The 27,312-nt window shown below is 36.8% G+C and overlaps 1 protein-coding gene across 1 annotated transcript; it reads left to right on the top strand.

Moving 5' to 3' along the window:
* Nucleotides 1-10,192: 10,192 nt before the first annotated feature.
* nudt4b (nudix (nucleoside diphosphate linked moiety X)-type motif 4b) lies at nt 10,193-25,526 on the top strand. The gene is made up of 5 exons (XM_033990127.2): nt 10,193-10,611; nt 18,930-19,040; nt 21,669-21,713; nt 21,810-21,897; nt 22,909-25,526. The coding sequence occupies exons 1-5, from the start codon at nt 10,516-10,518 to the stop codon at nt 23,124-23,126; spliced, it is 558 nt and encodes a 185-aa protein (XP_033846018.1). The 5' UTR covers nt 10,193-10,515; the 3' UTR covers nt 23,127-25,526.
* The last annotated feature ends 1,786 nt before the right edge of the window (nt 25,527-27,312 follow it).

The raw sequence follows: 27,312 nt of genomic DNA on the forward strand, positions 1-27,312 counted from the left end.
GCCCCCCCTTCCCTCTCTCTCTCCCTGTGTCACCCTCCCTCTCTCCTTCCCTCTCTCTTTCTCTGTCTCCCTCCCTGGTTCTCTCTCTTTGTCAGTATTCAAGTCACTTTGTATTGCATAACAGCTCATTCATAAACCAGCACCATGCCTCTTACTCGGCACAGCTGCCAGTCGAGATGTAAAGGCAGACGTTTACACTGCAATTTCTGCTGCAGTGTGAATGCGCCGTGTCATGCCTGACTACACTAGGACTTACGGTAGCGATCCAATAATAGCCATTAATAGGCCTTTCAACTTCATGCACAAAAGTTAGTGGGCATTTAACAAGTATATTTTCAGAATGTGTCTACGGTCTTCTGTACAAGTACTGCGGTTGTCAAAGTGAGACTCTATTAAGCTTGAAATAACCCTGGTATAATGTTATATAATGGTCATCCTAAAACTGTTATCTTCTCTGTTAGGGTCTTGTGATTTGCATATTTGTTTTAATGAGTTTTAAACCAGACGCTCTGCCTGCTTTGAAGCAACAGAAAGAGATTACAGGGGTGTGGTCTTCAGTGGCTTCATTGTGCTGTTTTTTTTGTTTTTTTTTTAAGCAGCTGTAAAGCAAATTCAAATAATAATAAATACCTTTTTGTTTTCTTGTTTTTACATGGTTTTCCTGGAACTCTTCTTTAATTTTTATTTGTATTTATTTTTATTTTTTTTAATAAACTGAAGCCCACATATTTCAGCTTTCAGCTTTCTGCTATATGCAACATTTAGGAGACTTTTTCCTATTCGAAAGATAGAATATTTTGTCTTAAATGATGTATCACTATGGCAACGGTCCTAATTTGTCATCATTCTGAAACCCATGAACAGGGGTCAAAACAACTATAAAATCAGCAACTGTTATAGTAGATCAAATGAGATATACAGTAAGGCCCTAAGAACATTCAAAACATTTTAGTCATGTATCGTGCGCAAATGTAGAAGCAAATACACCCTCTTTAAACCCTTTTTGTCTACTAAAGTTGTATTTGCCATGGTATAAAACTTCTCCATTCTCTTCCAGTCAGTTTAAAGCCATAATCATTTGTTGCCTATTGCCCATAGCAGCCCTTTAATCAGTCACAACTGTTTTGGTCCCTGTGGAAACACCCCCAAGGACAAAGCTCTGTGTGTCAACATGTCCTAGTGGTTTACAGCAACTAAATGAGTTTGGAATGAAACTGAAGAAACAATTTACTTTATTTTTTTAAAGCCACAGTCTATAACGTTTTACACAAAAATAGACAAAAATAAAAGCTGTTCATCTTGGTTATTGAGAAAAAATAAATAATAATACATGCATCTGTACTGTGAGCTTGGATCTTCACAAATCTATGGACATTTCTGTGGAATCATGAAGTTGATGTACCACCTCCAGAAAGTGACATACTGTACCTGCACCTTAAGTTCAAACACAATAAAACATTTGAATCAATATGTGACAGTTCCATGGTTAGTATTACCTGAAGAACCCATATGAGGCCCCATGTTGGCTTGGCTTTACCTTATTCCGCCCCACCCACTTTGGCACGTCTGGTTAATCTACTGGCACTTCTGGGAATCATATTCATTTTAGTGGAGATTTTGATACAAGTTTCATGTGCACCAACAAGTCAACACTGCGTCGATTCTCTGGGAGGCTTTAAAACAACTTTGTAGTCCACACATAATATATTTACTGTCAAGATTGGCAGCTCCATGCAAAATGATACAACCTAAATGACGTTGGGGGCACCCGTGGCAACTTCCAGAATAAGGTGAAAAGAATATGGCAAAAAGTTACAAAAAGTTGCATTTATTAGTAAAACTTGTGTTTACTGTAGTTTAATCGTTTGACTTTATCTCTGGGCAGTTGAGAACCATTTTCAGTGTCATAGTATCTTGTATAATACTCTTATAGCTTTAAACTATTATTACCGCTTGGGTCGCTGACAGACCAGTGAAGTATTGCTATTGTTATGACTGCCTCCTCTTTCCCTGTCATCTTGAAGTCTCCTTCTTATTCAAATCTCACTTTTGGTCGGTGTGTCATCACGTCGCAGTTGGACTGTTGCTGTCTGCTTCTGTTTGTGTCTTCTCAAAACTAATCTCTTTGTGATTACAGATTGTCTAGAGTCTGTGCTTTAGCTATCTACCTGAGAAAGAGAGAGAGACAGAGAAAGATAAAGCAGCAATGATGACATTAGGTCTTAAAAATAAGCTCAGTCTGAGTCTGAGTAATAAATACATAAGTTTAAAAGTCCATTAGTATTTCAAATGTAAAAATGTAATGTTCCCAAAAGTAGGACAAGATAGTTTAATGTGGAATTTAAGAATCTACCTCTTATTGCTGTTCATGTGACAGTCACGTTGGGCTTCAGGTTAAATAATATGTAGTTTACATGATAGATTATTCATTTAGCCTTTAACTATATCATGTTGTTTCCTCATAAGTTGTCTTTTTCATTTGTTCATGCTCAGTCTTAGTCTCAAGTATAAATCCTTTCCCTTCGTATTGACATTGAGTTTGAAATGTTATTATTGTGACAGCGTAATGACATTTTAAAACAAACAAAATACTATTCTTTCATTCAGGTCACAATGAATCACTACTGAAATATAACTGAATAAATGAAAGTAGGTCACCATAGAGGTACGTTTCCAAAACAAACCATTTAAGCTCCAGTAATAAACAGAAAGTTTAAAGAGCAAAGAAAGGCGCTCTAAATGCCCTTGTGTCTCTCACCATGATTGCAGTCGGTAATTCAGTGCTAAGTGTTGTTTACCGTGATGGGTATTTTATGCTCCGCTATCATAATGATAGGTTTATATGTGCCAAGCAGCAAGCAGCCATTATCCTCCTGCTTCTCAACTGAGGCATTGTCCTGGGCCCAAACACTGTCTAGAATAACACCACAACAAAACAAGAAGGACACTATTGTCACTTTGGACTAAGCACAAACGTACGTCAATACAAAATCCCCTTTTTTATATGCAAAAATGATTTGTTTATTCATGACTTTGGTAATCTTACTTAACTAATTAATTAATAACTTCATGCATGATGAAGAAATAGTGGATTAAGGTTTATTAACTTAATTAATATCCTAAATTTAACTTCAAACAGCAGCCCAGTAGTATTAAGCCTCACATTATGAATCATTTATCATGTGTATGGACAAACCTCCTTAAAGCCTGATCTCGTCAGATCTCAGCAGCTAAGCAGAGCTGGGCCTGGTTGGTACTTTGATGGGAGACTGCTGGGTCCTTAGGCAAGACACTTCACCTGCATTGCCTAATTTGAATTTGGTGTGTTGAAGGTGGTTGGAGGGGCAGATTGACAGCATTGCATCTGTTATAGTCATAAACTATGTTAAATATGAAGAAAGTATTTTTTTTAAATACTTTATCAAGGTTAATCAGGTGCAGGTTAATTTTAATTATTTCTTTATCCATTCACAGAAATCCCTATTCACTCAGTCCAAAGCCTTGATACGGGAATTTGGGAAGGCAACTGGTGTGAGGGCATCTGGCAAGACTGATTACTATGGGCCAATGATTTGTTATGGCAGATCCAGTCTCAGGATTTATCATCTTTATTGTGTATTCAGTCTCTCTTTGGCCTTGAGCTCTGCATCATAAAAACATCTGAAATCACACACAAACTATTATCTTACCTTGACTTGGCAAAATGGGATGGTGTGTGGTTTCAAACATTCAATAGCAAAACATATATTCATATTTTTGGTTGTTTTCAGAAAATGCTGATGCCCCTGTTTCTATTTACTGGAGGTAGGAGCAAGTATTTCTGTGTGAATTAAATACTTAACAATGAATGAAATACTCACCACGAAAGTTAAGGATCTTGCTATTCCACACTACATGCCACTGTCGCAAGAGCACCTTGGGACTCCAATCTGCTGTACATCTCCATCTCAAAGCCACTAACGACTCCTTTGAAGATAGTGAGGTGTGGATCTTAGCTAAAGAAAAGCAGTGGTTTGAGAGGGGAGTTAAAGAGTCCATTTTTGTTAGGAAAGACAATCCTTCTTTCAACAGGGATGGAGTTCTTAGACATAATTGATCTCCTATTTATAACTCTATCCACAGACCTAAATTTAAACAAAGAAAACAACAGGGCTAGCCAGTATGCTAATAGATGTGAGAGCACCCATTAGGCACCTGAATGATTATGTTATCTGACCAGAACTGAAGAAGCCACTTGGATGAGCAGTGAAACATTTTCACTCCTAGAACCTTTTTTTTTTTCATATTTAACAACAATGCTCCTCTCATGTCCATTAAACTCAACGCTTATAGAATATTGTGGTGTTATTTGAGACCTAATTCTGTTCTGGTATCAACAGTGTGGCATTGAAAGTGTGCACACAACAGTTAGTTGTGACTTTTTAGCAGGAGTGCTCTGAGTTTATTGGTTTAAAGCACTGCGTCTGGCATGGCGCCATCCCCTCACATGAGAAGGTCAGAGAGCAGATGTCTAATCAGATCAACACTCAATTGAAGTTAATTTGAGCTGCAAAAAAAGGTTAAAAATCAATGTTTAAAGAATTAAGTAAAAATTCTATAAACAATGTGATATCAATAAAATGCATAATGATATTACTTATTGGCCCTGTAAATTTATCCTCTGTATTTGGCCCTCAATGCCTCTGGGGCAAATCTGGCAGGAACAGACCTTGAGGGTGGTCAGGACTGACTTAGCTGAAGGATTTTTGCAAACCAAAAGAAAAACACAAGTAACACATAAGTAAAAGAAAATGGAAAGTGTTGACCTCTACCAAGGTACTGGTCCAATTTCACAATGGTAATGATAAATTGCCAAACACTAGAAGCAATTTTCCAGTTCAGGGAATCATGCTATTTCCTCACAAACCCCTCAGATCACTGTAAAGAGTGAAACTAATGCTAGTGTTGAAATTGAACTGAAATTAAATAGCCTAGGGGACAAGTCGTAATGTTCCTGAACCTAAATTTAGATAAATAAAAATAACGCGAAACAATTTCCCACGAACCCCTTCTAGTACAGAACTTGATAAGAAAAAATGTCCTGGTTGTGGTATTTTACAATGAATTTTCCACTTTAATCATCAACATTATCAGCCATACCAGCCATACTAGCTAAGATATGTGTGAAATGTACCCTCACGATAAAAGTATATGTTTCTGGAAGTATCGGAGAGTATATTTGATCCCTGCTGGTCACTTGGCTGGTATAGCTCCTCCGTTTCCTTATGTGTTGCACTGGGAGCCAAATGTAACAAGTTCCCTCTATTTTTCTCACACCCTCAGCTAAAATGGGACTTCTAAATTGTTATCCTATGCTAGCCCAGATTATGATGAACCACTTAACAGCACTATGATGACATGATTTATTTTCCCAAACATGACTGCTGTCCACCGAACCGTAATATGACTAAGTGCTAGATGTCATATTTGTTTTTAGCTTTTGCAAGTTCAAATCCAAGTTCATCCCAAGTATATAAACATGTCAAATATACATCTTTCATATTCTTGCTTTAAGGGCCCATATTGCACTATTTTCTGATCTAGGTTATAATGTTGTTTCCTCATCAAAAACATACCTGGAGTGTTTTTTGTTTCATTTACACATTTAACACACAGTGATTTCTTCAACAAAATGGAAAACACTCTGTTCCACCTTGTGATGTCATGTGGTAATACAGGAAGTGCTCCAGTGTGTTTTGAAACTCAATGCACCTTCACTGGAATCATTTGGATGATTTCAGACGTGGAACTGCCAATCTGTACTGAACAAAAGGTAACTGGAAATCTACCACTACATGACATCACAAGGTGGAACAGAGCATTTTGAGCTTTGGATTTGTAGACTGACTGACAATAAAGGGTTACTCAGATGTGTGAATGAAACAAAACACATCTCCAGGTATGTTTTTGAGGAGGAATTTCAACATGGCTTAAAGCTCATAAGAGCCCATTTTGTGTAATATAGGGCCTTTAAATTATATGACCTGTGAAATACTTGACCTGGATATAATAATAGGATATAACCTATTGTTACATATAGTACAACAATATTTAAAATGCTGAAGTTGAAGTTGCTTAAATATTTTTCACTTTCACAGCCAATAAGACCATTATCATGAAGTGGTGCCAATGTGGGTGAAGTGACTTGCTGAAGGACACAACAACAGATAAGTGGAATTAACAGAATTCACACAATATTTACTTGAAAATTATGTCAGAATTGACTAACTCCTGTTTAACCCACAGATGTATACAGTAGCCAAAGGCTAAGGATACAGCTAGTTCAATAAATAATATTACTCAACTAGAACTATAGTGGTCCTAGAAATCACTCAGTTAAGATAAAATCTTTTGTCACTTGTAAACTTTCTCACAGTGGGAAGGGTAACTAAAACCTTTACTCAAGTGTGTGTATATTTCTCAAATAGGAGTAAAAGTATAGTGTATACAGAATATACAATTTTATTGAAAAAAAGCTGCTCAAATAAATGTAGTACATTTAGTACACAAAACCTCTCCTTGTGTGACTAATGTGTGATTATGCTTTTCAGCATGACATGGACATAATGTAACTGCAGATAAAATAACAATCAGATTTGGTATTATCGCTGACGACTAGAAACTAGAAACCAAAATTCAGTATACAGTAAATCATATTAGCTGAAGTCTATTTGTATTGGTTTGAGTAAGGCCTCATGTAACTAACATTAGTAACTAGTGGACCTCTCCTCTCATTGATTTCCTGCGTGAGCCCAAGCAGCTGCTGTGTATGAGGTCATACGAGTATTATACGCAGTAGATTCACTTGTTACTACATTTAGGAACTTGTATAATGAATGGACAGCTAATGTCTAAATAAAGTAATTGAGGTCAGAGAAAGTAGTATTGAGAGAAAGAGAAACTTCAAGGCCCTGGTGCTATCGTGCAATGGTTGAGCTGTGCCCAGACATGAACTTAACCTCATAGAGAAATCTTTTTTTTTTCTTTGGAGCACCAAATTCTTAACTCACACCAACAAGAAGTGAATATCGATAGTATGTCACATGATCTCACAAAACTCTTCTTGATATGAATAATCATTTGTATTCACTCAAGATGCAATTATTGGACTATAAGTGACCTACATACAGTAATAAGCATTCTGAAAGTTTCCAGCTTTCTGCACTTTTCCAAGACACATTAAAAAACACACAATGTAATGTGAGAAGGCTTGCCTCTCTACAGATCTGATCTGTAACTTGTCCTAGTGACACCACATGCCTGTTTCCATAGAGCTAGGTTAAGTTTAATGTCACTGTGGAACATTTCACACAAATCAATAACAATAAGCAGATGACGGACATCCCACAAGAAAAAAAGTGCATATACTCATTATCATATTACATTTCTCATTTTATGCTTTGATTAATGTACTAATGATGTTTTTTCTGAATTCATAAACCATTCAGGAACTCCAGAGATAACTTCTATTATCACATTATAAGATACTACAGATTACATTGGACTATTGTGAGAGTTAATTGCGTCTGTCTGTTGTGGGCACTTGTCCACAGGCCTTTGATCAGAGTCCTGCTGTTATCTGGGATGTTAAAACATGGAGCTTCCTCTTACTCCACAGGGTTAAAGGGCACTACAGTGGAACTCATTCACAAATTGTGGGTCAGGAACTTTATGTGGGTCAGAGGGAAATTGTGTAGTTTCAGTTCAGAGTAAAATGAAGACAGTAAAATTAACAAAAGAAATATGTATGTACTGCTGACAATGAACATACTTAATACAGGACTAAATAATGACTAAATGTAACCTAAATTTAACTATATAGGACAAGCCCTGTCAAGCCCTGTTGGACTAAAACTATATATTTGCTCTAATTGATCTAAAATAGACTTTGAAGCTATGTGGACATACCTTCTTGTCAATACCTGATCTCGTCTTATCTCAAAAGCTAAGCAAGCCCAGGCCTGGTTAATACTTGGAAGAGAGACCATTAGGAAAACCGGGTGCCATAGCAGGGCTGTTGTGTCCTTGGGCAAGACACCCACATTGCTTAGTATGAAAGCAGTGTGTGAGTGTTGATGATGGTGGATGGGACAGATGGTGCAGATTGGCAGTCTTGCTTGTAGCTTATCACCACTAAGTGAGGAGTGAATGAATAATACACTGTAAGCGTCTTTGCGTGTCCAAAAATATGCTATTTAAATCAAATGCATTTTTATAATAAGATGATCATAACAATATTGTAGTGGTAAAATAGTTTTCCTTTAAATGTGGCTCAATTCTTAATTTTGGGTGAATTAAGCCAGATGCTCTTCCAGAGACAATCCTCTCACCATTTACCCAAGCTTAAAACAAATACATATATAGTGAATGAAGGTATTGGGTTGTGTTTCACAATTCCCTGGTTGAGTTACATAAAATAAGATGAAAAGTAATCAGTCTATGACCAAGTATTGTGCTTTTGTCATACAAGTTGCAGATGTCACTCGTCAATGTTATCTTATTTTTACACCTCAATCTTAAAGTCCGACTCAATCATTCACAATGCAGTTAAAAAGGCCATGACTTCCTCAAAGAGAATACAGAGCTGTGCCATCAGATACATGACATAACAGACTTTACAATGTTTAGTCAAGAGGAGTACAAATGACTTACCCTTATTCACACACACACCCAGAGCACTACTACTCCTGGTGTACAGCAATAATATGACCTCCCAATGACCATCAGCAGGGACACAGATTATGAAATACTTTTGAAGAAGTTTGAAATTCATTGCAATGGTATGTCTGGGGAGATTTTTGTACAAGTAATACAAACAAAGATGAAATGTTCTAGACTCCATGTCCAGTGTTGTTTTACAGAAGTGAGGAAATTGCTAAAATACTTTGTTCTTAAAACTCATTCAAGGCATCAGTACCTGTGACAGTGGTCTTTCCAGTGTTTATTTTATAAGAAGAATTATTTCAGTTAAAGTATTTCAGTTCAGTTCCAGCAGTGGGTAATGCAAATGGTTGTTGTGTAATTGGGCAAGACACTTTATGCATCTGTCCTGTATAAGAATGTGGTGAGTGATTTGTGATGGTCAAAGAGCCTGTTGCTGATTGGAAGCCATTCACTCATCTCGGGGGTATATGTTACATTATGTATATGTATATGAAGTTAAAAGTACTTAATGCTATAGAACTATATTTCTCAAGGTGATAGTTTCAAACACCTGAACAAACAAACAAATTCAAATAGCCTACTTGGAAACAAGGGTTAATGAGGAGCAGCTAGAACGGTGAGCATCTGTGGACTGGGGCGACAGGGACTTCATTTTAAATTTTTGGTCTATTTAATTACAATTACATGGCTATAAGTATTAGAGTTATACTCAATTACAAATGCATATAGTTTACATGTCAAAAAGTACTCAAAAATGCACCAGGCCCAGTAGCCTACCTAAAAAAACTTTTAAATTAGCCTACAGCAGAGGTGTCCAAACTTTTCTCATTAAGGGCCACATATAAAAACCCAGACAAAGCTGAGGGCCGATGGAGGGCCATAGACTGGTTGCCAGTATAGTGATTACTTCAAATCTGTGTGTTTATTAAAAGTTAGACTGAACCACTAGACCTTTATTCATGCTTACATCCTCAATGGGAAACATTAAATATCTGAGATGGGCAGTAAGTAGATTTTCAGAAATGTACAGTAAAAAGTGCTGTTTAAGGTAACATGGGTCAATTCACCTGGAAGATTAAGGGCCAAGAAAAATTGGTCTGAGGGCCGCATTTGACCCCCGGGCCACAGTTTGGGCATGCCTGGCCTACAGTAACCCCTAACTAGACTTTATGGACAAAGGAAGGAGAAATCAATAATCCATAGTCCGAAAAACATCTGACGAGACAGTTTGGCTTTTTTATTAAGGTAATTTTGTAGGTAATTTTCCTGATGCAGCGTTATTGAAACATAGACTAACAAATTGCCAAACCTATCGTTCAACGTTCATCGTTCACTAAAAAGTTGAATAGAGATTACACGTTGAGTTTGTTTATTGTTACTGCTGTGACATGGCCCAAGCCCCTCCCACCGAAGCGACCCCAGCCAATCAGCTCGCCCCTGCCGGAGCGGAGTGATCTGCATATGTGACCCTCCAGTGTGCCTGCTCATTGTACCGAGTCAGACCCAGCACCAGACATGCGCCAAATCATCTAAGCCCGGCTGCGCGCGTTTACAACCCACCAAGGAGCACGGACGCACGGCAGCAGCTTGGACTCATCCCTCACCGGTTCTCCTTGAAAGATCTCGAGATTTGCCCTTTTTTTTTTTCCTTTTTTTTTCTTGAAATACAAGAAATCTAGTCAATCTGTTGCCTTGGATGCAGCTACGACGACGACGATGCGGCGGCGTTGCAACTAAAAAATCTCCCACCTCCTCCGTTTTTACCGGTTCTTTTTGAGGAGGTAAAAAAGAGACATTTATACAACATTAACAATGAAGCTAAAACCGAACCAGACCAGGACCTACGACGGAGAGGGGTTCAAGAAGCGAGCGGCGTGTCTGTGCTTCAAAAACGAACTCGAGGAAGAGGTAACAAATCAATCAACGTAGCTATAATGTTGAATGGCCTTCTCCAAAATTTCGCCTGTCATATATAAGCGAGATCCAGACTGTGAATTAAATGCGAAGTGACTCGAGGGTATTGTCGTCTGCTCGTGTCGTATCGGCGTGAATGGGTTTCACCTGTGTTGTCAAATTGTACCATGTTTTTCGTGCGCTTGTGTCAATTGGAGTGAATGGGAATCGTGCTGATGCGCCGTGGGCTATCCAGTTTGGGCTAGTTTGGGGTGCATGTTGAGAAAAGGCTGTTGTCAAGTATCAACAAATGGCAGAGGGACGAGAATTTCCAAATAAAGTGACTGCGTAAAAAGCCCACGCGCCAAACACGTATGGCGTATTAGCAATGCTCTTATTTTGAAGCCAGCACTGCTCCGTTTCCCCTCGAAATACCTCCCATTTATAATAAGAAGGGGGCGAGGCACTGTGTTGCACGTTTTCTTTTAATAGTTTAACGCCAGTAGAGTGTGAAGGGAAAAAAAAACGTGTTTAAATGTCAGTGCTTTTTATGAATGACGCATGGTGGAGTTTACAACCGCGCATCTGTGGTAGAAGTAGCACTGTGGCCATTGCCTCTACAAGACATTAATTGACTGGTGATTTTAAAGGAGCAGTGACATTGTAAATAATAGATTTGAGGTAACAAGATGAATTTGTGTGGTCTTGTTTATTTAGGCTATTTTTCCTCCACAGCCTTTTTATCAAGAGTTTATTTGTTTATATGTAGCTGATGACGCACTGTTTTTTTTAGGTGCTGCCTGCTTGAATTTTCATTGGCTACTGTAACACAAGTGCACAGGCCATAATAACCTAATCATTTCAAACCAATGATCAGCCTAAGCAATATACGTAATATACAAAAGCAAATGAGTTATGATTCAAAATAGTTTGTCCTCATGTCCAGCCTTTGCATCACCATCAAGTTCATTTTTAGCAAAATCGTTCTTGCGTGACTTGATGTGCATCCTTCACTTTCTGTGTTGTATAATATCCAAAAGGTTACACAATGTTGTCTTGTGCCAGGCAGACTTCACCAAAGAGAGTGGCCCCTTAAAAGCTTTGCGATTTTTGGCTGCCCAGAGATGTACTGTCGCCATCACACTCAATTTGCCGTGACGGACCGTACTAGTAAATAATACATTAAGTAGAGAGCTAAATATATTGAAAGACTATACTTAGGCTCTAAGTTTTATTAATATATACCACAGATTTAATAGCAAAAAATGAATGTAGGCCACAAGAAAAATCACATATTGTCAACAACTTTTTGTGTTTTACTTAGAAATAGGCCTACTTGATATCAACATTAAAATATTGTATCGTTGCTTCAAACTTAAAATAAAAACCTGAAAACAATTGTGTGGTTAAAACTAACTTGTTTTTAAAGTTACTCTACGCTCCATGTAACTTGCACCACTCAGTTTTCCCCAAAACGTCATTGTCAATATCCCTGGTTAAAGGTTGCCTATATGCTTGCTGCTTAAGCTGTTGATTGAAAGAAAAACTCCTGATTTCTCTGAATCACCTTCTTCACCAACTTCTCATTTTGTTCCAGTGATAACTTTCCTTATCTTACAGTTGTTGTGTTTTTTTTGTTTTTTTTAAATATATCAAATTTTTTAACGGGGACCAAAACAAACATACAATTCCAACAATTTCGGATATCAGATACGATGAAATAACATTTAGACATAGACAAACAAAATGCCACTCCTCAGCCACAGCTTCATCCCTCCCAGTATCTTCTGGAATGTTTTACTGTTGTTTTATTTCTTCATTCATTCTACATTATTACCTAATGCTATATAGAAAATATAGGTTATCTTTTTAATATAAAAAACAAAACAAAATGCAACTTATTTTTAATAGAAATGCAATATTGTTCACAGTTTAAAAGTTTGACTCAAACATTTCGGTGCATGTTTCTGTTTTTGGATGCTTAGTTTTAAATTAGTTTGAAAGCAGAGCATTATGGTTGATGTTGTTCTGTCTGCTCTATATGCTAATCAAACAAATGCATTTCAAGCCCAAACAATATTGTGAGATGTTTGATGTACCTGATGGTTGGATCTAGTCAGAATAGTTGTGTACTTTTTATTGCAAAGGCGCTACTAGCTTTACCTGTTTGGATGTATTGTGTAAAGATTAATTATGATCTAATAATTCCCAGAGGACCTTTTCTTACTAAGAAGATGAACTGCTCCACGTACCTTTTCACTCTTTGTACTTCTAAGAAATGGCTTGTACTGTTTTGGGATACGTCTACTGATGTGAATATTTTGACAACACACATTTGTGGGTGTGATTCTTTGAATTGTACATCTCTTGACAAGGGCTGGCATGTCTTATAAAATCTGATGCAAATAATTGGTTAAGAATTGATTGATTGCAATGTTCATTGATGATGATTTTGTGATGTTTGTGATGACTTATTAAAAAACCTAATCAATATTGTCCTGTTAACAAAAAAATCACATATGTCTCCTCTTGTGGCAGCACATATCCTAGTACAACTTTATGCGTGGCTTAGGCCTGTGCTGGGGGACATTTGATCACATAAGGGAAAGTTGTTGTAAGCAGATCTCTTTACTCACAGTTTTGTTTTGGAGCAGAGAAAGCTGAACCCTCTGGATGAGATTTCCTACAATTAAATTCCCCGCAACAGTGCACATATGGGAACTAAGCAAAGACTAAGTAGATGAAAGTTGAAAATTGTTCATATTAGAGAAAAGGAAAAAAAAAAAAGACAATGTTTTTTTTCAAAACTAATATTTGCCATAGCATTTTGCTATACATACAGCACTGAAGTATTAAATAAGTATCAAAATTGCAGAAACACTTTGTGCAGTTCTTGTTCATCAGATCTCATAGAGACCGTTTTGCTCTCTGGAAGACATTATGATACTATTACTTTTGTTACTTTCTCTTTTCAAGTTGGTAGTTTTCAGTGTAACTTTGATTGATGATTTGACCATGTCTAAAAAAACAAAGAGATTTGCTAATGAGAGAAAGGGAAACAACACAAACAGTGTGACTTAATGCTGTATGACTCAGATGACTTTTATTAGTCCAAGGACTGTGCCAATTGTAACATCACAATGTTTCATTTGACAATATAGATCACTAATCTCTTTTTTTAAAATTTGTAGATATTGAGGGTGGTCAGAATTATATCTCATATCTTTTCTTTTTTGTAGTTGTCCCGAGGTGTCAAAGCGTGTCCTTAAATGTATTCATAGAAGAACAAGTATTAATGTGAACTCACAAAAAAGCTCAGAAATATCACTTTATACCCTTGTTTGAAAGATTACACATAGGTTTGCTTCATTTTTAACTTTAGGCAGCTCTTTTTGCAGCAGTGTTTTATTATAAATAATATGCCTGATAGTCAGTAGTTAATATATTTAATGCAACATTCAGAATATTCAGAAACTAGTTGATATATGTTGACAAGTGTCATTATGTGACTGCTGTACTTGAGTGTCTTAGTTTAGATCATTAGTTGCAAGTTATTTTGTTTTTACTGCTGGACGATTTAAAGAAGCCCTCTCCTTCAGAAATACGAGGTGTTTATGTCTTAGCATATTTCTGTCCCATGTCTCAACTGTCACACCACAAGTTTTACAGCTAAATGCAGCCCTGCATCTCCATTTCCCCGCAAGTCTTTGTCACTAAATGTCTGAAACCCAATAGATTTTCTACAACTATAGTTTAAGAAACTTCTTGTAGTGGTTTTTCACTTTTGTTAGCTTAAGAGTGGCCATCAGAAAAGTAAACATTTGTCTTCATTGTTGAAGTGTCCTGAAGATATACTGTATATGGCTTTTGATTTGACCACTGCCCCATTCCCAGTGGGGTCCGGGTGGAGTTGCAAAACTGTCAAATTTCACCAGTTTTTTAGCTCTGAAGTTTTCCCCTCTTGACCTTGCCTTACTTTTCAAATAGAAGTCATTTTTGTCAGTCCAGAAGTTCTGCTTTTTTTTTTTTTTTTTTTTTTTTTTTGCACTACTGGGACATTTTTGGGTTTTTTTGTCTATATGATGATATTTGAGATGAGAAAAGGCTGAATGAATAAATCTAGGAATCATTATAGACACAAACTAAAGTGTTTTATTTCTCTTTTTATTTATGGCAGCTCATGATACTGTACATTTTGAATAGTTTGAATAGTTTTTTGGGGATAATCTTGCTCTAGGGTTATTGTGTTAGTGATTTCAATATTATTGTTTTTTGTCTATATTTTCTTCATCAATAAATCATGCATCAAAATTTGTTATTGTGTCAGGTCTATTTAAAAGTTGTGAAGTTCAAGACCCCATATTCTTCATGTAGTAATGTCCTGTCCCAGGTTTATCTGTTTTACATCTGGTTAAATCCAGATTTACCCTTGGTCCAGATTTTATTTTGTTAATATTTAAGTAACGTAAGGTGCATTTTATAATATGTCCTCTGCCTTTGATCCATCCTTCGAGGCTGCTGGGGCACCCTGTCCGCACATGGGCACCCGGGTTTCTATTTCAGTCCATTGTGCATGTATTTCTGAGTAAAGTTCACTCTTAGGTTAACATTAGGAAGCACTTTTAGTCTTAAAATTATTGTGACAAGAAACGGCACATTTTAATGATTACTGTATTTACAATTGACTCTTTGACCAAAAGGGGGAAAAAAACCCAAGAACTAAAGAAACAGGAAATCCTAGTATGTGACAAAGTTTTTCAAAATGTATGTATGCTCATCCAAGCCAATTATTCCATTCCGAACTTCTTATACTAAGTTTTATGAAATCAAGATTTGAATTATTATTGACAAATAATGTAAACATGCCAGATTTTGTTTAATTCTTGTTGATTTGAGATGGCATTGATGTGGTATTTCCAAAACTGTATCATGTAGCAGCAGGGAGCTGCTCATTGTTAAATTTGGAAATGTAAAAAATAACAGCCTATTAAACAATACATGAAAATGGTTGTGTGGTGAACTCCACATTCCTTAATTAGTCAAAGGAGACCCTGTTGCTATAGCTACTAATTTGGAAGAGCTAAGTTTATCTGGGGTCAAAAACCTAATGATCCAAATGTGAAATGAACTTTGTCCTCAGTAGTTTTGTGTTATGAACATCCGTCTGTGACTGCTCTTGTTAAGGTGAGCCTTCATGCAGTTTAACTGCTTTAGTGAAAGCATTAATGAATTGTTATTCAAGCTGTGTTGAGTTATAAAGCTGTAGCAATACAAGGAGTGACAGATAAAATGAATATGACGTACTATCTGTGAATCACACACACCCACAAGGGAGTAAGGACTGGTGAGGTGACAAATGCAGGATGGATAATCTGTTCTTAGATATTTGTGCTAAAAGAAACTGGCCTTCAACAGTCCAAATGCTTTGGCACAAAAATACATGAATAAATTAATACTTTACTCAAATACATTTTAAAGCATCAATAGCACAGCACTTTGAAAATAAAACCAATTCACATTATTTATTTTTAGGTTTTCGTTAAAATATGTCATATTTATGTATCGCAGTCTTCACCATCTTTTTTGCATCCGAAAATTTCCTTTGACTCCAGTGAAGTTCAAAATGACATTAAAAGTCCACAGATTAATGTTTTGTTTTTTTTTCTAACATTGAATGAAGTGATTTAGCAATTTAAATGTTCTAAAAGTTTGAAATTCAAATGTGTTTTCTGTAAATTGGGTCATCCTTTGAAAATGGCATTGCCATCTTCAGCTGCACATACACTATCATGGCTACTTTGGCTAGCATTCTCTCAGTCTAAGTATTTGTAGCGTCTGCAGCAACCATCTTGTTGCTCCTAACCTACATGGGAATAAACAGGTGGCTTAGTTTGGCACGTGAGAAAGAGGGGAAAGGTCAAAGGTAACACATGTGTAAGTCCAGGCACTCCTTTTGAAGTTGAAACATCGCTTACAAAATTTATATCAGAAATTGAATTAAAGTATAAATTAATAGTAATGCGAAACTTGAATTTTTGTGTGTGAAGCTAAGTGAAAAGAAAGGTATTTTTGCTACACAATCATTGATACCATGACCTAGAGAGTGAAGTTATGTCCTATTGTTTTTATTTTGTTTTTTTTTTTTTTTTTTTTTTCATGAATAAATCTCACCAATATTTCCATGTATTCCATTCTATCATTTTTATTTTTTTATGTTGACCTTCTTGTTATTCACATATGGCATCAGTTCCATCGAGAAAACATTTTACTGAGGAATATGTGTTCAATATATTTAGCATTTTTACATTTTGCATCAGAAAGTGCTTTAACTGGTCAACATTTAAAATCTCATTACAAAAACATGTCTGATTATAGTTATTGAGGCGAAAAGTGTCTTGTCATTATCATTTACTGGAGAAGTGTGGTGTAGTAGTAGCAGCAGCACCAATCCCTTTAGAGTGTGGCAAAGTGAGAGATGAGTCCAGATTAGGAGTAGTCCACATCGACAGACTTTTAGAGATTATAGCGCAGGATGAGGTTGAGGCAGAGGTGACTGTTGCCATCTGCTGTGCTAGACGTTTGACACTTAACCCATAGATGCACAGTATGCTTATGTTGTCTTTTCTTTTCATTTTTCACTAAAATTATATTTGAAAAAAACATCAGCTTTTAACAAAGTGTTATGTGTAAGTGTAATTTTCATTGCGAGTGAATGCTAATTAGTTTGAATTTCACATGCATTATTTTGTTTTTATATAAATAATAATTATTATGATTGAAAAAACATTTGTTTTATCCCTGGAGAAGATTACATACATTTTGCATTCAGGTTTGAACAGAATTTCAGAATTAAATGTCATTGGTTTAACAGTTTGAGATTGTTCATTATAAATTTGTTTATGATTTCTGTAACTGTTACCATTACTACTACCTTGACAATTTCCCAATAGTATTACCAATACCTTTCTTCTTTTTTAACATTATTAAAATGTGTATCTTGTTGGTTTATTGCAGTTTAAAACATCGATACACGGTACTAGTTTTAAAACCATAAGTATGGGAGCACTGGTTTCCTGAATACTTTTGGAATTGTCTTGATCTCTGTCAGAACTAATTTAAGCTCACATAGTAATAATTTAAGAAATTATTATTTTTGATGAAAATTACACACTGTTGTCTAAAGGCGTTTTTATTGTCATTATGGACAAAATTTGAGTATATCGTCATGACAACACTAGCATTGGAATGAACTGGAACTAGCATGAGGTCTGAATTCTCCCTACGTTCCCAGCGTCATTGTAAAACTTTTTTGTTGTTTTGTTGATGGTACTTTGCTCTTAACCTGAATATGTTTGTGTGAATTAGGTCAACCACAGTGCCATCAAAGTCTGTGAATGTATCCAGCCTGCACACTAACACTTGACTCATTTCTTTTAATGAGTTCTGCTGTATTGGCTGCTGACTTTATTAAGACCCGTGTAATCAACTGTCACCTGAATGATGCTTGAATTTCTATGGGGGAACGTGAAAATGTATTTAGCAGATGTGATGTTCTTGCGGTTTGTTGTGAAGGCCATGAGGATACGTCCAGAAAAGTGCCCACACAGGACCATGTGATCTGTGCATTTGAGTACACTGCTACACAGGGGTAATTCAAGCCCTATAGGTTCCTAAGCAGACACTACATTTGAGCCCAGTCAGATTTACAAGCTTTGTTTAGCTATGTAAAGATTAGCTGATAAAGTAAATACAAACAATTACTAATTTAGAAACATTTTTAATTGCCATCTTTAGAATTTACATTTCTAAGGTCAAAAAAAAACAAAACATGAACAGATTTGACTGTAATGTAAACAAAATTATGATTCTTATCTTGTGTTACAAGTAGATTTGCTCTTCTTTCAAGAGATATCAAGATGTAATTCACAATGCACATTTTGAACACAACCCAGTGCTGTAACATTTGAAGAGACAGAAATGATCTAATGCAAGAATTACCTGTATTTCAGAAAATGCTTGTAGAGACTACATGCTTGTACATTAAGATACATCGTTTGCAATTTGTGGCCATTCAAATTTTGATTTAAATTTGATTCCAATAAATCTCGCAGAGTTTCTAGGTAATGGGTAAATGTATAAAATTCCCTCGCTAAGGCATTCCTGACCAAGCTTAGCACAAGATCTGGAGATGGGTACTTGGTCGCTACATTGTCTACACTCAGGTTGACCCAGCAGCATTAAAGCATGGGTAAAATGCAGAGAACACATTTCCCAACTGGAACAATAAAGTGTTCCATAACCTAATTTCAACATGTGTTTGTTGTGACTCACAGGTTTTACTGGTGAGCAGTAGTCGACACCCGGATCAATGGATTGTCCCCGGGGGAGGGATGGAGCCCGAGGAGGAGCCGTGTGGAGCCGCTGTCAGAGAGGTGTTTGAGGAGGTGAGGAACGATTAACAAATTATGATTAACTCCCTGGAAATTTACTGGAATTCAGAAAATGGTTTCTGTGATTCGAATGGGACGTTTTTGATTGGACAATATGAACAAACTGCATAGACATGAAGCAACATGGGCAACACTGATTCAATGTCCAATGTCACATCAAACTTGATAAATGAGCATCTGGATACTTTTTTTTTGTATTTGGGATTGTCAGTTGCTTGCTCGTCTTTTTATTTTATCTTAGAAAAAAAAAACAAAAAAAACACTTCAATTTCCTCCATGGGGTTCCTCTGGGTACTGCAGTTTCCCCTTGCCCCAAAAACATGTAGGTCAGATGCACCATAGTCACATCAGCTCACAGCTTGCCCTCTGTCTGATCTATGCAGTTTTGTCTTACAGAAGGCAATATTTCTTTCTTCAAAAAGGAGTCAAGGCTAATAAGGTCTTGAGTCTCACTAGAAATCTGCCTGCAATAACTAAAGGTTTACACAAAAACATGACTATGGAAACTAGGGTGAAATGGAATTCCTTACAGCGTTTATTATTATTACTGATAACATGCATGCCATGTCCTTTCACTCTATTACAAGAATATCTCTCAAATGCCTGTGGTCAGGGCTTCACCATAACATCTCATGAATGTACCAGTGCCATTTTAAGTATGCCACTAAAATCATTATAGGAAACACTTATGAGACAAGCACTGACTCTTATGTAAAATGGACTAAGTGCTAATAGTGTGAGGTGCCTTCTAGTTCCTCCATGACTCCGTGACTGCGTCAGTTCTAATGATATTTGACCTTTGACAATGCTTTCCATGTTCTTTTGTGTAACAACTTAGTTTATTTGGTCATTAAACTAAACTAGTAAAATAATAGAATTTTGTATAATAGTATATTGTATATTATAATTCTGTTTATCTTCAAAGCTACAGCTTCCATATTACCAGTATTTCAGTATATAGGATAAAACTGGAAATTATTATGCATCACGATATTAGAGGTGGGTAATGTGTCAAAAAATGTGTACTATTGTCGAGACTCTTTTAGACATGTGCAAAGTTTGAATCTTAAGTAAATTGTCTTAAAATGCTGCCAAAAGAGCTGATTAAAAGCAAAAGAAACTGACTGACTGATACCTGGACCTCAACCACTGCATTTCCTGGTACAATAGCACATTTATTGTCATTTCATTATGACCAACCCTTATTTGTCACAACCTTTAATTGTACTATCATGATTTATTTTACCATAAAATATACTCTTAATTTCTTATGTATAAAATTGTCAGCAGTACTTCTTAGATATTACTTACTTGGAGTTGTCATTTATGTTAAAGGTGCTCCATAAAACTTTTCTAGTAGTGGGTCGATTCCCTACTCATCTCATTGGAGATGTTAAACAAGTTTTTTGCCATACTGTGGAACATTGCAGTCAAAGAAATAACATCACCATGAAAACCAGTTGTGGATCCTTCACCAGAAAAGTTGCATAATACATCTTTTAAAAGATGGGCTTTAAGACTTGATCGACCAAAATAAACTAGGCATTGTCCAAACATGCTTGGAGTTGCACTTTGCAGTCTCCTGCAGTCCAGTTTATCTAGTGTTGTTTAACACGCGTCTAACATGAGCTCTCTACGTGGTCCTTACCCTGCTAACAGCATACGCCCCCCCCTGAGGTGAGATGTTTAAAGGGCACATGAGCATTCTGGGCAAGGGTTGGAGTGAGAGGGGAGTGAGTGATGGTATTCACGCCCCCTCCCTCTTTTCTTCTGAACTGCGACCCTGCGCTCTGGGGTACGTCACGGGGCTAAACTTGGCTTCACATCAGGGCGACTGACACCTGTGAAGTATGCTGAGGCGACATGGAAAGTGATAGGACAAATGTCATATGTCTTGGTGGTAATTTAACTCTTGAGAAGTTATGAAAGGATTGTATCAAAACATGTGCCCAACGATTCATGGCAACATTTTCATAACTAAACATTATGTCCATTTACTTTGAAATGTATCCGATGAGAGCAAGTCAGTTGAGATGTTAGCACAGTAAGAATAAAAGATGGCAGTTTGATGACCACTATTTATGTCCTGTCATTGGGCAAGACACTTCATCCAGATTACCTGTATAAATTCAGTTGGTGTGGGATATTGGATTGGCCTCTGTTTATGGTTTTCAGCTTCCTATTATATGCAACATTGAGGACTTTTTGCCATTAAAAGATATATTATTTACTTTTCAGTGGTTAATCACTATGGCACTGGTCCTAATTTTGGGATAGTCAGTCTATAGGTAGCTGTGGCTAAAATGAACAATGAAGGCACTGTATTGTAAGGAGTTTGTAGAAAGCAGGGAGTAAGAGTATTTTGTGATACTTATTTTATTTAGTGGCCTCCTTTTATCATCAGAGGTCACAGCAACTGAGTGATTGTGGGTGGTGATGCCATTCCTGTTGCAAATGGCCACATTACTGTTACTAGACTAGCTAACATTGCCTTTTACCATTATTATGAAGATGAATTTTGATCATGATTTGAAATTGAAAGTGAAATTACTGACCATCCATAACCTTTTCTTCTTAAGCCTTGAACTAAAAATAAATGTAGAAATGTATATTATTTTTCAGGCTGGTGTAAGGGGAAAACTGGGACGTCTGCTTGGTGTATTTGAGGTGAGCCAACAGTTTGCAAAAATATTACTATTTGAACTGACTATAATTATAAAAGTATTTATATATATATATTGTTTTACTTGTTTGACCCTGCAGCAAAACCAGGATCGTAAACACAGAACATATGTGTATGTGTTGACTGTCACAGAGACACTGGAGGCCTGGGAGGACAGTGTCAACATAGGTACGCCAACCCCTCATCCTGCCATGTTTATTACAGCTGTACCTGGTCTTTGAAAAAGGTGACCCAAGGAAACAATGCAGTGTACCACATCCTTCTATGCCTGTATACGACCCAATAGCTGTGCATATAGAGTGTATAGGCAGAGAGCTATGCAGTGTGAACAGGCTAACATAAATCTGGGCCAGTGATCTTGTAGCCGCAGTCTCCCTACTTCAGAGCAGCAGTTTATTAAAGCTGTCAGTGCTAGACTCCGGTATCCAGGCAAATCTGTCTAGCCTCCTCTTTATTGGAGTGGAAAGCTGTGTCATTTGTTTATGCACATAGCACTATATCTTATAAATGTCTCTATAACTACTCTTAAAAACCTACTTGCTCCAGTGTTGTGGGTTCTGGTATGCAGGCTTCTCGTGGTGGGCAATCAGTAGTCTGTAAGGAATACTAGTTTAGCATTTGGTTTCTATGTGGGGCTAGACCTCTTTCAGACCTAGTTTAGACTTGGCTTGGTCTAGTTTCAGTGCTCATTTTGCTACAGGACTGGTTAAATCTCATATGATTCCTGTTTATGCCTGTTTTTTGTAATCTAATAGTTAAGGCATATTCTTTAATTACAAGGTATTGTATTCTATTCTATTCTACAGTTTACAATCTTAATTATCGTCACCCATGCACGGGAGCTAAGCTAATATAGAAATTGTTCAGTTCACAAAGGATACTTGTCCAAAAAGCTCACAAAAACAGAAATATATGACATAGGAAATACACATTATATGGTAGTAGTGTACTTATTATTGTTGGAGTACACTGTAAAATCCTGCTGATTATGTTGAGTATTCACTATCCATGTAAAATATAAAATGGATATTGCTTTCATTGTTACAACACACTGGTAGAATTGTAAAAAACATACATTTGTTAGGTAAATTTTTCCACCCCTCTACCTTGTTAGTGCATTAATAACTCAATGCCCTGACATTACCCACCAAATAACTTGTCCTCTGTCTCCCCCTGCAGGCCGTAAGCGGGAGTGGTTCACAGTGGATGAGGCCATCAAAGTTCTGCAGAGCCACAAACCGGTGCATGCAGAGTACCTGCGCAGACTTCAGCTCAACTGCTCCTCCACAAATGGAAACTCCATCCTGCCCAGCCCCCAGGCCAACGACAACTACCCCCACTTCAGTGCTACCACCACAGCCTCTACGGGGGGCGTCCTGGCCTCCTCACGTAGATAGGACCGCGCCATGGCCTAAAGTGATAGGGGATATTAACTGCCAGGGGCCTGTGCACAAACCTCCACCTTCACAGCCACCTGCATGGAGACTCTAATGAGATATTTGTTCATTTGTAGATTATTTTTGGGACAGACCAAAGTCATTAACCTCACTGGTGTACAGGAATGAGGGGAGGACAGGTGGTTTTTCTGTATCTTCTTCACATTTTGGACAACACCTTACTGTCAAGTGGAGTTTTGGGAGGAATAACCTGCTGGTTTCAAGACAAACTTGAAAGAATGCCTTACAGAAATCTTGTGTGAATGGTGTATTTGATTAAAATATTTTATTTTTGTTTAAGGGGAGATGACATGGTTTCCCATCAAGAGGGTACTGACCCAAGAATGTGTTCATATTTTGTGTCTTATTCATAAATTCAACAAGCCTATTGGGCAAGACACTACAGTATTATTATTTCTATCCACCACAAGTATCCTTATAATTTTTCACTTCTGGTATCATGAAGTGTTAAGATTTAATAAGTTAAGCAGGACAAAACTAGAACTAAATCTAGTAGTATACAATTACTAATTCGGAACAAAAATTGTTTAACTAACTCTAAATTTGACTTAGCCACTCCCACACAAAGACTAAACCAGGACTAGATCAGACCTAGCTACATTCATAACTTGAAACATGGAACAAAACACACCCATGCCATCATTTGATTTTCACTATGCTTATTTTTTAATTTCCAGGAGCCACATTTTGTATTATGCAGCATGCGTTTAAAATATTGTGTTTAAATATGTGTTTCTTATCCAATTGAATTTTGTGTTTTATATGGGAAAAGGTACTGTGTGGTATATGGGCTACCTCAGAAACTTAAACTGGAAAAGTTATGCTGCTGTTCTGGTCTCGGCTGACACAGCTAGGTAATGGTTAAAATTCAGCTAGAGCTTAGACATTTACACTGAGCTAACCTTGACATACCGACCATCTTGTTGTCCATTTACAAGCGCATACCTTTCATCACAGTGTCCCATATTGTCAATGGTGATGTATTTAACAGTGCAAAGAACAGCACGCCATATTTATAATGTGCTTTCTTTAACTTAGGAATAAGCCCACCATAAGCAATTTCAGTTCTTTGTTTAAATGGGTTGCATTAACAATCTGGAATCCCATGTCAAAATGTCTAATGGAGGGTATGACCTGTTAAATATGAAAGTTAAACAAATTCTAAAATGGAAAAAAAAAAACACAAATATTGAACTGATATGTGGAGCTGTAGCATCCAAAACACTACATTAAAATGGGCTGACAAAGAAGACCTCAGTTTTAATCTATAAGACTCATAGAATGTTGAAGGCCACCTATAAATATAAGTTACTATGAAAAAAGTAAACATTTTGATGAAATGTAATGTTTTTCCCATATTTTCTCTTTAACTCTATGCTGCTGAATAAGCTTTCACCCTAAAAATGTCACTAAAGGGTTTACATTTGAGTTTGAGTTACAGCTGAAATCATGTATTTGCTCCTCTGTTCACAGCTGAATGGTGAGAAGTAAAGAATAAAATTGTATATAGTTTTAGAAGACAGTGAAATGTGTTTTTAACCTTGAATGAACATGTACAAATGTATGAAAATATTTTATAATTTTTTAAACAATGTAAAATTACACAAACTATCGCAAGTTATGTACAGGATTTTTGTTTGAAATTATGTGCCACAAGTTTAAGATCTGAAGGCTGGTTTGCTAAGTATGAGTGACTAGATGATGTGTTCATATGTCTGGTTTAATATGTTGGATTGGATAATAGTTGGTTGGCTTAATGAAGAAAAACATGGTGTACATATAAACAATATGTTGTAGTTATAGTAAAATTGACCATACACCAAAATATACATATTTTTGACATATAGGGATAAAATAAACAATAATTTAAAATGGTCACACATTTTGTATTACTAAAATAACACCAGGCCTTTGTGTATCTGATAATAAATGTGCCAAAAGTGAGACAAGTTTAACTAATTCACATGTTTAGACTTGTTTTACATATCTCTTAGTTAATAACCATTGGTGAATTATTGTTGGAATATATAGAAATTAGGCTCTTTTATATCTAAATAGGTATCTGCAGAAAAATAACTTGTCTAACTTTTATAGCTGTGAAATATGCTGTAATGAGAAAATGCAAAGCAAAACACCAGAAAATAACTTAAAAATGTATGTGCCCAGAGGATTCTTGGACAGTTTTGAATGTTTTCTGAATGTGGTGTAACATCTTGAGCCAATTTTATCACAAATTTGGTGGAAAAAAGAAACCGCTTGATTATTTTGAAAGTGGTTTGAATACCTGAACTGGAACAATTGTTTTTATGAAAAAAAGATTCATTAAAAATACTTCTAATATGTGTGACTTTTTATATATGACAACATAATGCAACATTAACTACAACATTCTATATACATACAGTGGGAAAAAAAGTATTTAGTCAGTCATCATTTGTGCAAGTTCTCCCACTTAAAAAGATGAGGCCTGGTACACTTCAACAAAGACAAAATGAGAAAAACAATGATTTTTAAATAATTTATTTGCAAATTATGGTGAAAATAAGTATTTGGTCAATAACAAAAGTTTATCTCAATACTTTGTTATATACTCTTTGTTGGCAATGACAGAGGTCAAACGTTTTCACACTGTTGCTGGTAGTTTGGTTCATTCCTCCTGCAGATCTCCTCTAGAGCAGTGATGTGTTGCAGCTGTCGCTGAGCAACATGGGCTTTCAACTCCCTCCAAAGATTTTCTATGGGGTTGAGATCTGGAGACTGGCTAGGCCACTCCAGGATCTTAAAATGCTTGTTACGAAGCCACTCCTTCATTGCCCGGGCGGTGTGTTTGGGATCGTTGTTATACTGAAAGACCCAGCCACGTTTCATCTTCATTGCCTTTGCTGATGGAGGTTTTCACTCAAAATCTCACAATTCGTCCTGGTCTCTTTGAAAAAACACCCCCATGATTCACAGTAGGTATGGCGTATGGATGCAACTCAGCATTCTTTCTCCTCCAAACACGACAAGTTGAGTTTTTACCAAAAACTTCTATTTTGGTTTAACTGACCATATGACATTCTCCAAATCCTCTTCTCAATCATCCAAATGCTCTGTAGCAAACTTCAGATCTGCCTGGACATGCACTGGCTTAAGCAGGGGGACATGTCTGGTATTGCAGTATTTGAGTCCCTGGTGGCGTAGTGTGTTAGTGATGGTAACTTTTGTTACTTTGGTCCCAGCTCTCTGCAGTTCGTTCACTAGGTCCTCCCGTGTTATTCTGGGATTTTTGTGACCATTTTGACCCCACGGGGTGAGATCTTGTATGGAGCTCCAGATCGAGGGAGATTATCAGTGGTCTTGTATGTCTTCCATTTTCTAATAATTACTCCCACAGTTGATTTCTTCACACCAAGCTGCTTACATATTGCAGATTCAGTCTTCCCAACCTGGTGCAGGTCTACAATTTTGTTTCTGATGTCCTTTGACAGCTCTTGGCCATAGTGGAGTTTGGAGTCTGACTGTTTGAGTTTGGTGTCTGACTCGTTACCATTAATACAGGTAAAGAGTGGAGGACGGAGGAGCCTCTTAAAGAAGAAGTTACAGGTCTGTGAGAGCCAGAACTCTTGCTTGGTTGTAGGTGACCAAATACTTATTCTACCGAGGAATTTTCCAATTAATTCACTAAAAATCTTACAATGTCATTTCCTGGATTCTTTCCCCCCATTCTGTCTCTCATCATTGGAAGTGTACCTATGATGAAAATTACAGATCATTCTCATCTTTTTAAGTGGGCATAATTGGTGGCTGGTTAAATACTTTTTTGACTCACTGTAAAAGTATAACTGAGCTATAGGTAAACTAAGACTTGTTATTTCCTGCTTAGCTAAAGGTGCATTATGTAAATTTTTTGTGAAGTTTCCACATCCTGTTTGTCTCCATGCAAATGCTATTGCTGTGCCTGAAATATTCCACTGTATGGCATTTGACATCTATTCAGTTTGATTTATTGTTTAAACATATGTCAGCGGGGTCACCTCTCCACAGATCTGACCTGTAATTTGGCCTGGTGATATGACTTCCCTGTCTCATGAAGATTGATACGTTTAATGCCATACTGTGTAACGTTTTTGGCTACGTTAAAAGC

The sequence above is a fragment of the Periophthalmus magnuspinnatus genome, chromosome 23, assembly GCF_009829125.3.
Source record: "Periophthalmus magnuspinnatus isolate fPerMag1 chromosome 23, fPerMag1.2.pri, whole genome shotgun sequence".
Classification (NCBI taxonomy): Eukaryota; Metazoa; Chordata; class Actinopteri; order Gobiiformes; family Gobiidae; genus Periophthalmus; species Periophthalmus magnuspinnatus.

Coding starts and splice junctions, on each gene's coding strand:
- nudt4b (XM_033990127.2), top strand. CDS start 10,516: ATGAAGCTAAAACCGAACCAGACCAGGACCTACGACGGAGAGGGGTTC. Junction 21,714..21,809: donor GTCTGCTTGGTGTATTTGAG/GTGAGCCAACAG, acceptor TTGACCCTGCAG/CAAAACCAGGATCGTAAACA. Junction 21,898..22,908: donor GGAGGACAGTGTCAACATAG/GTACGCCAACCC, acceptor CTCCCCCTGCAG/GCCGTAAGCGGGAGTGGTTC.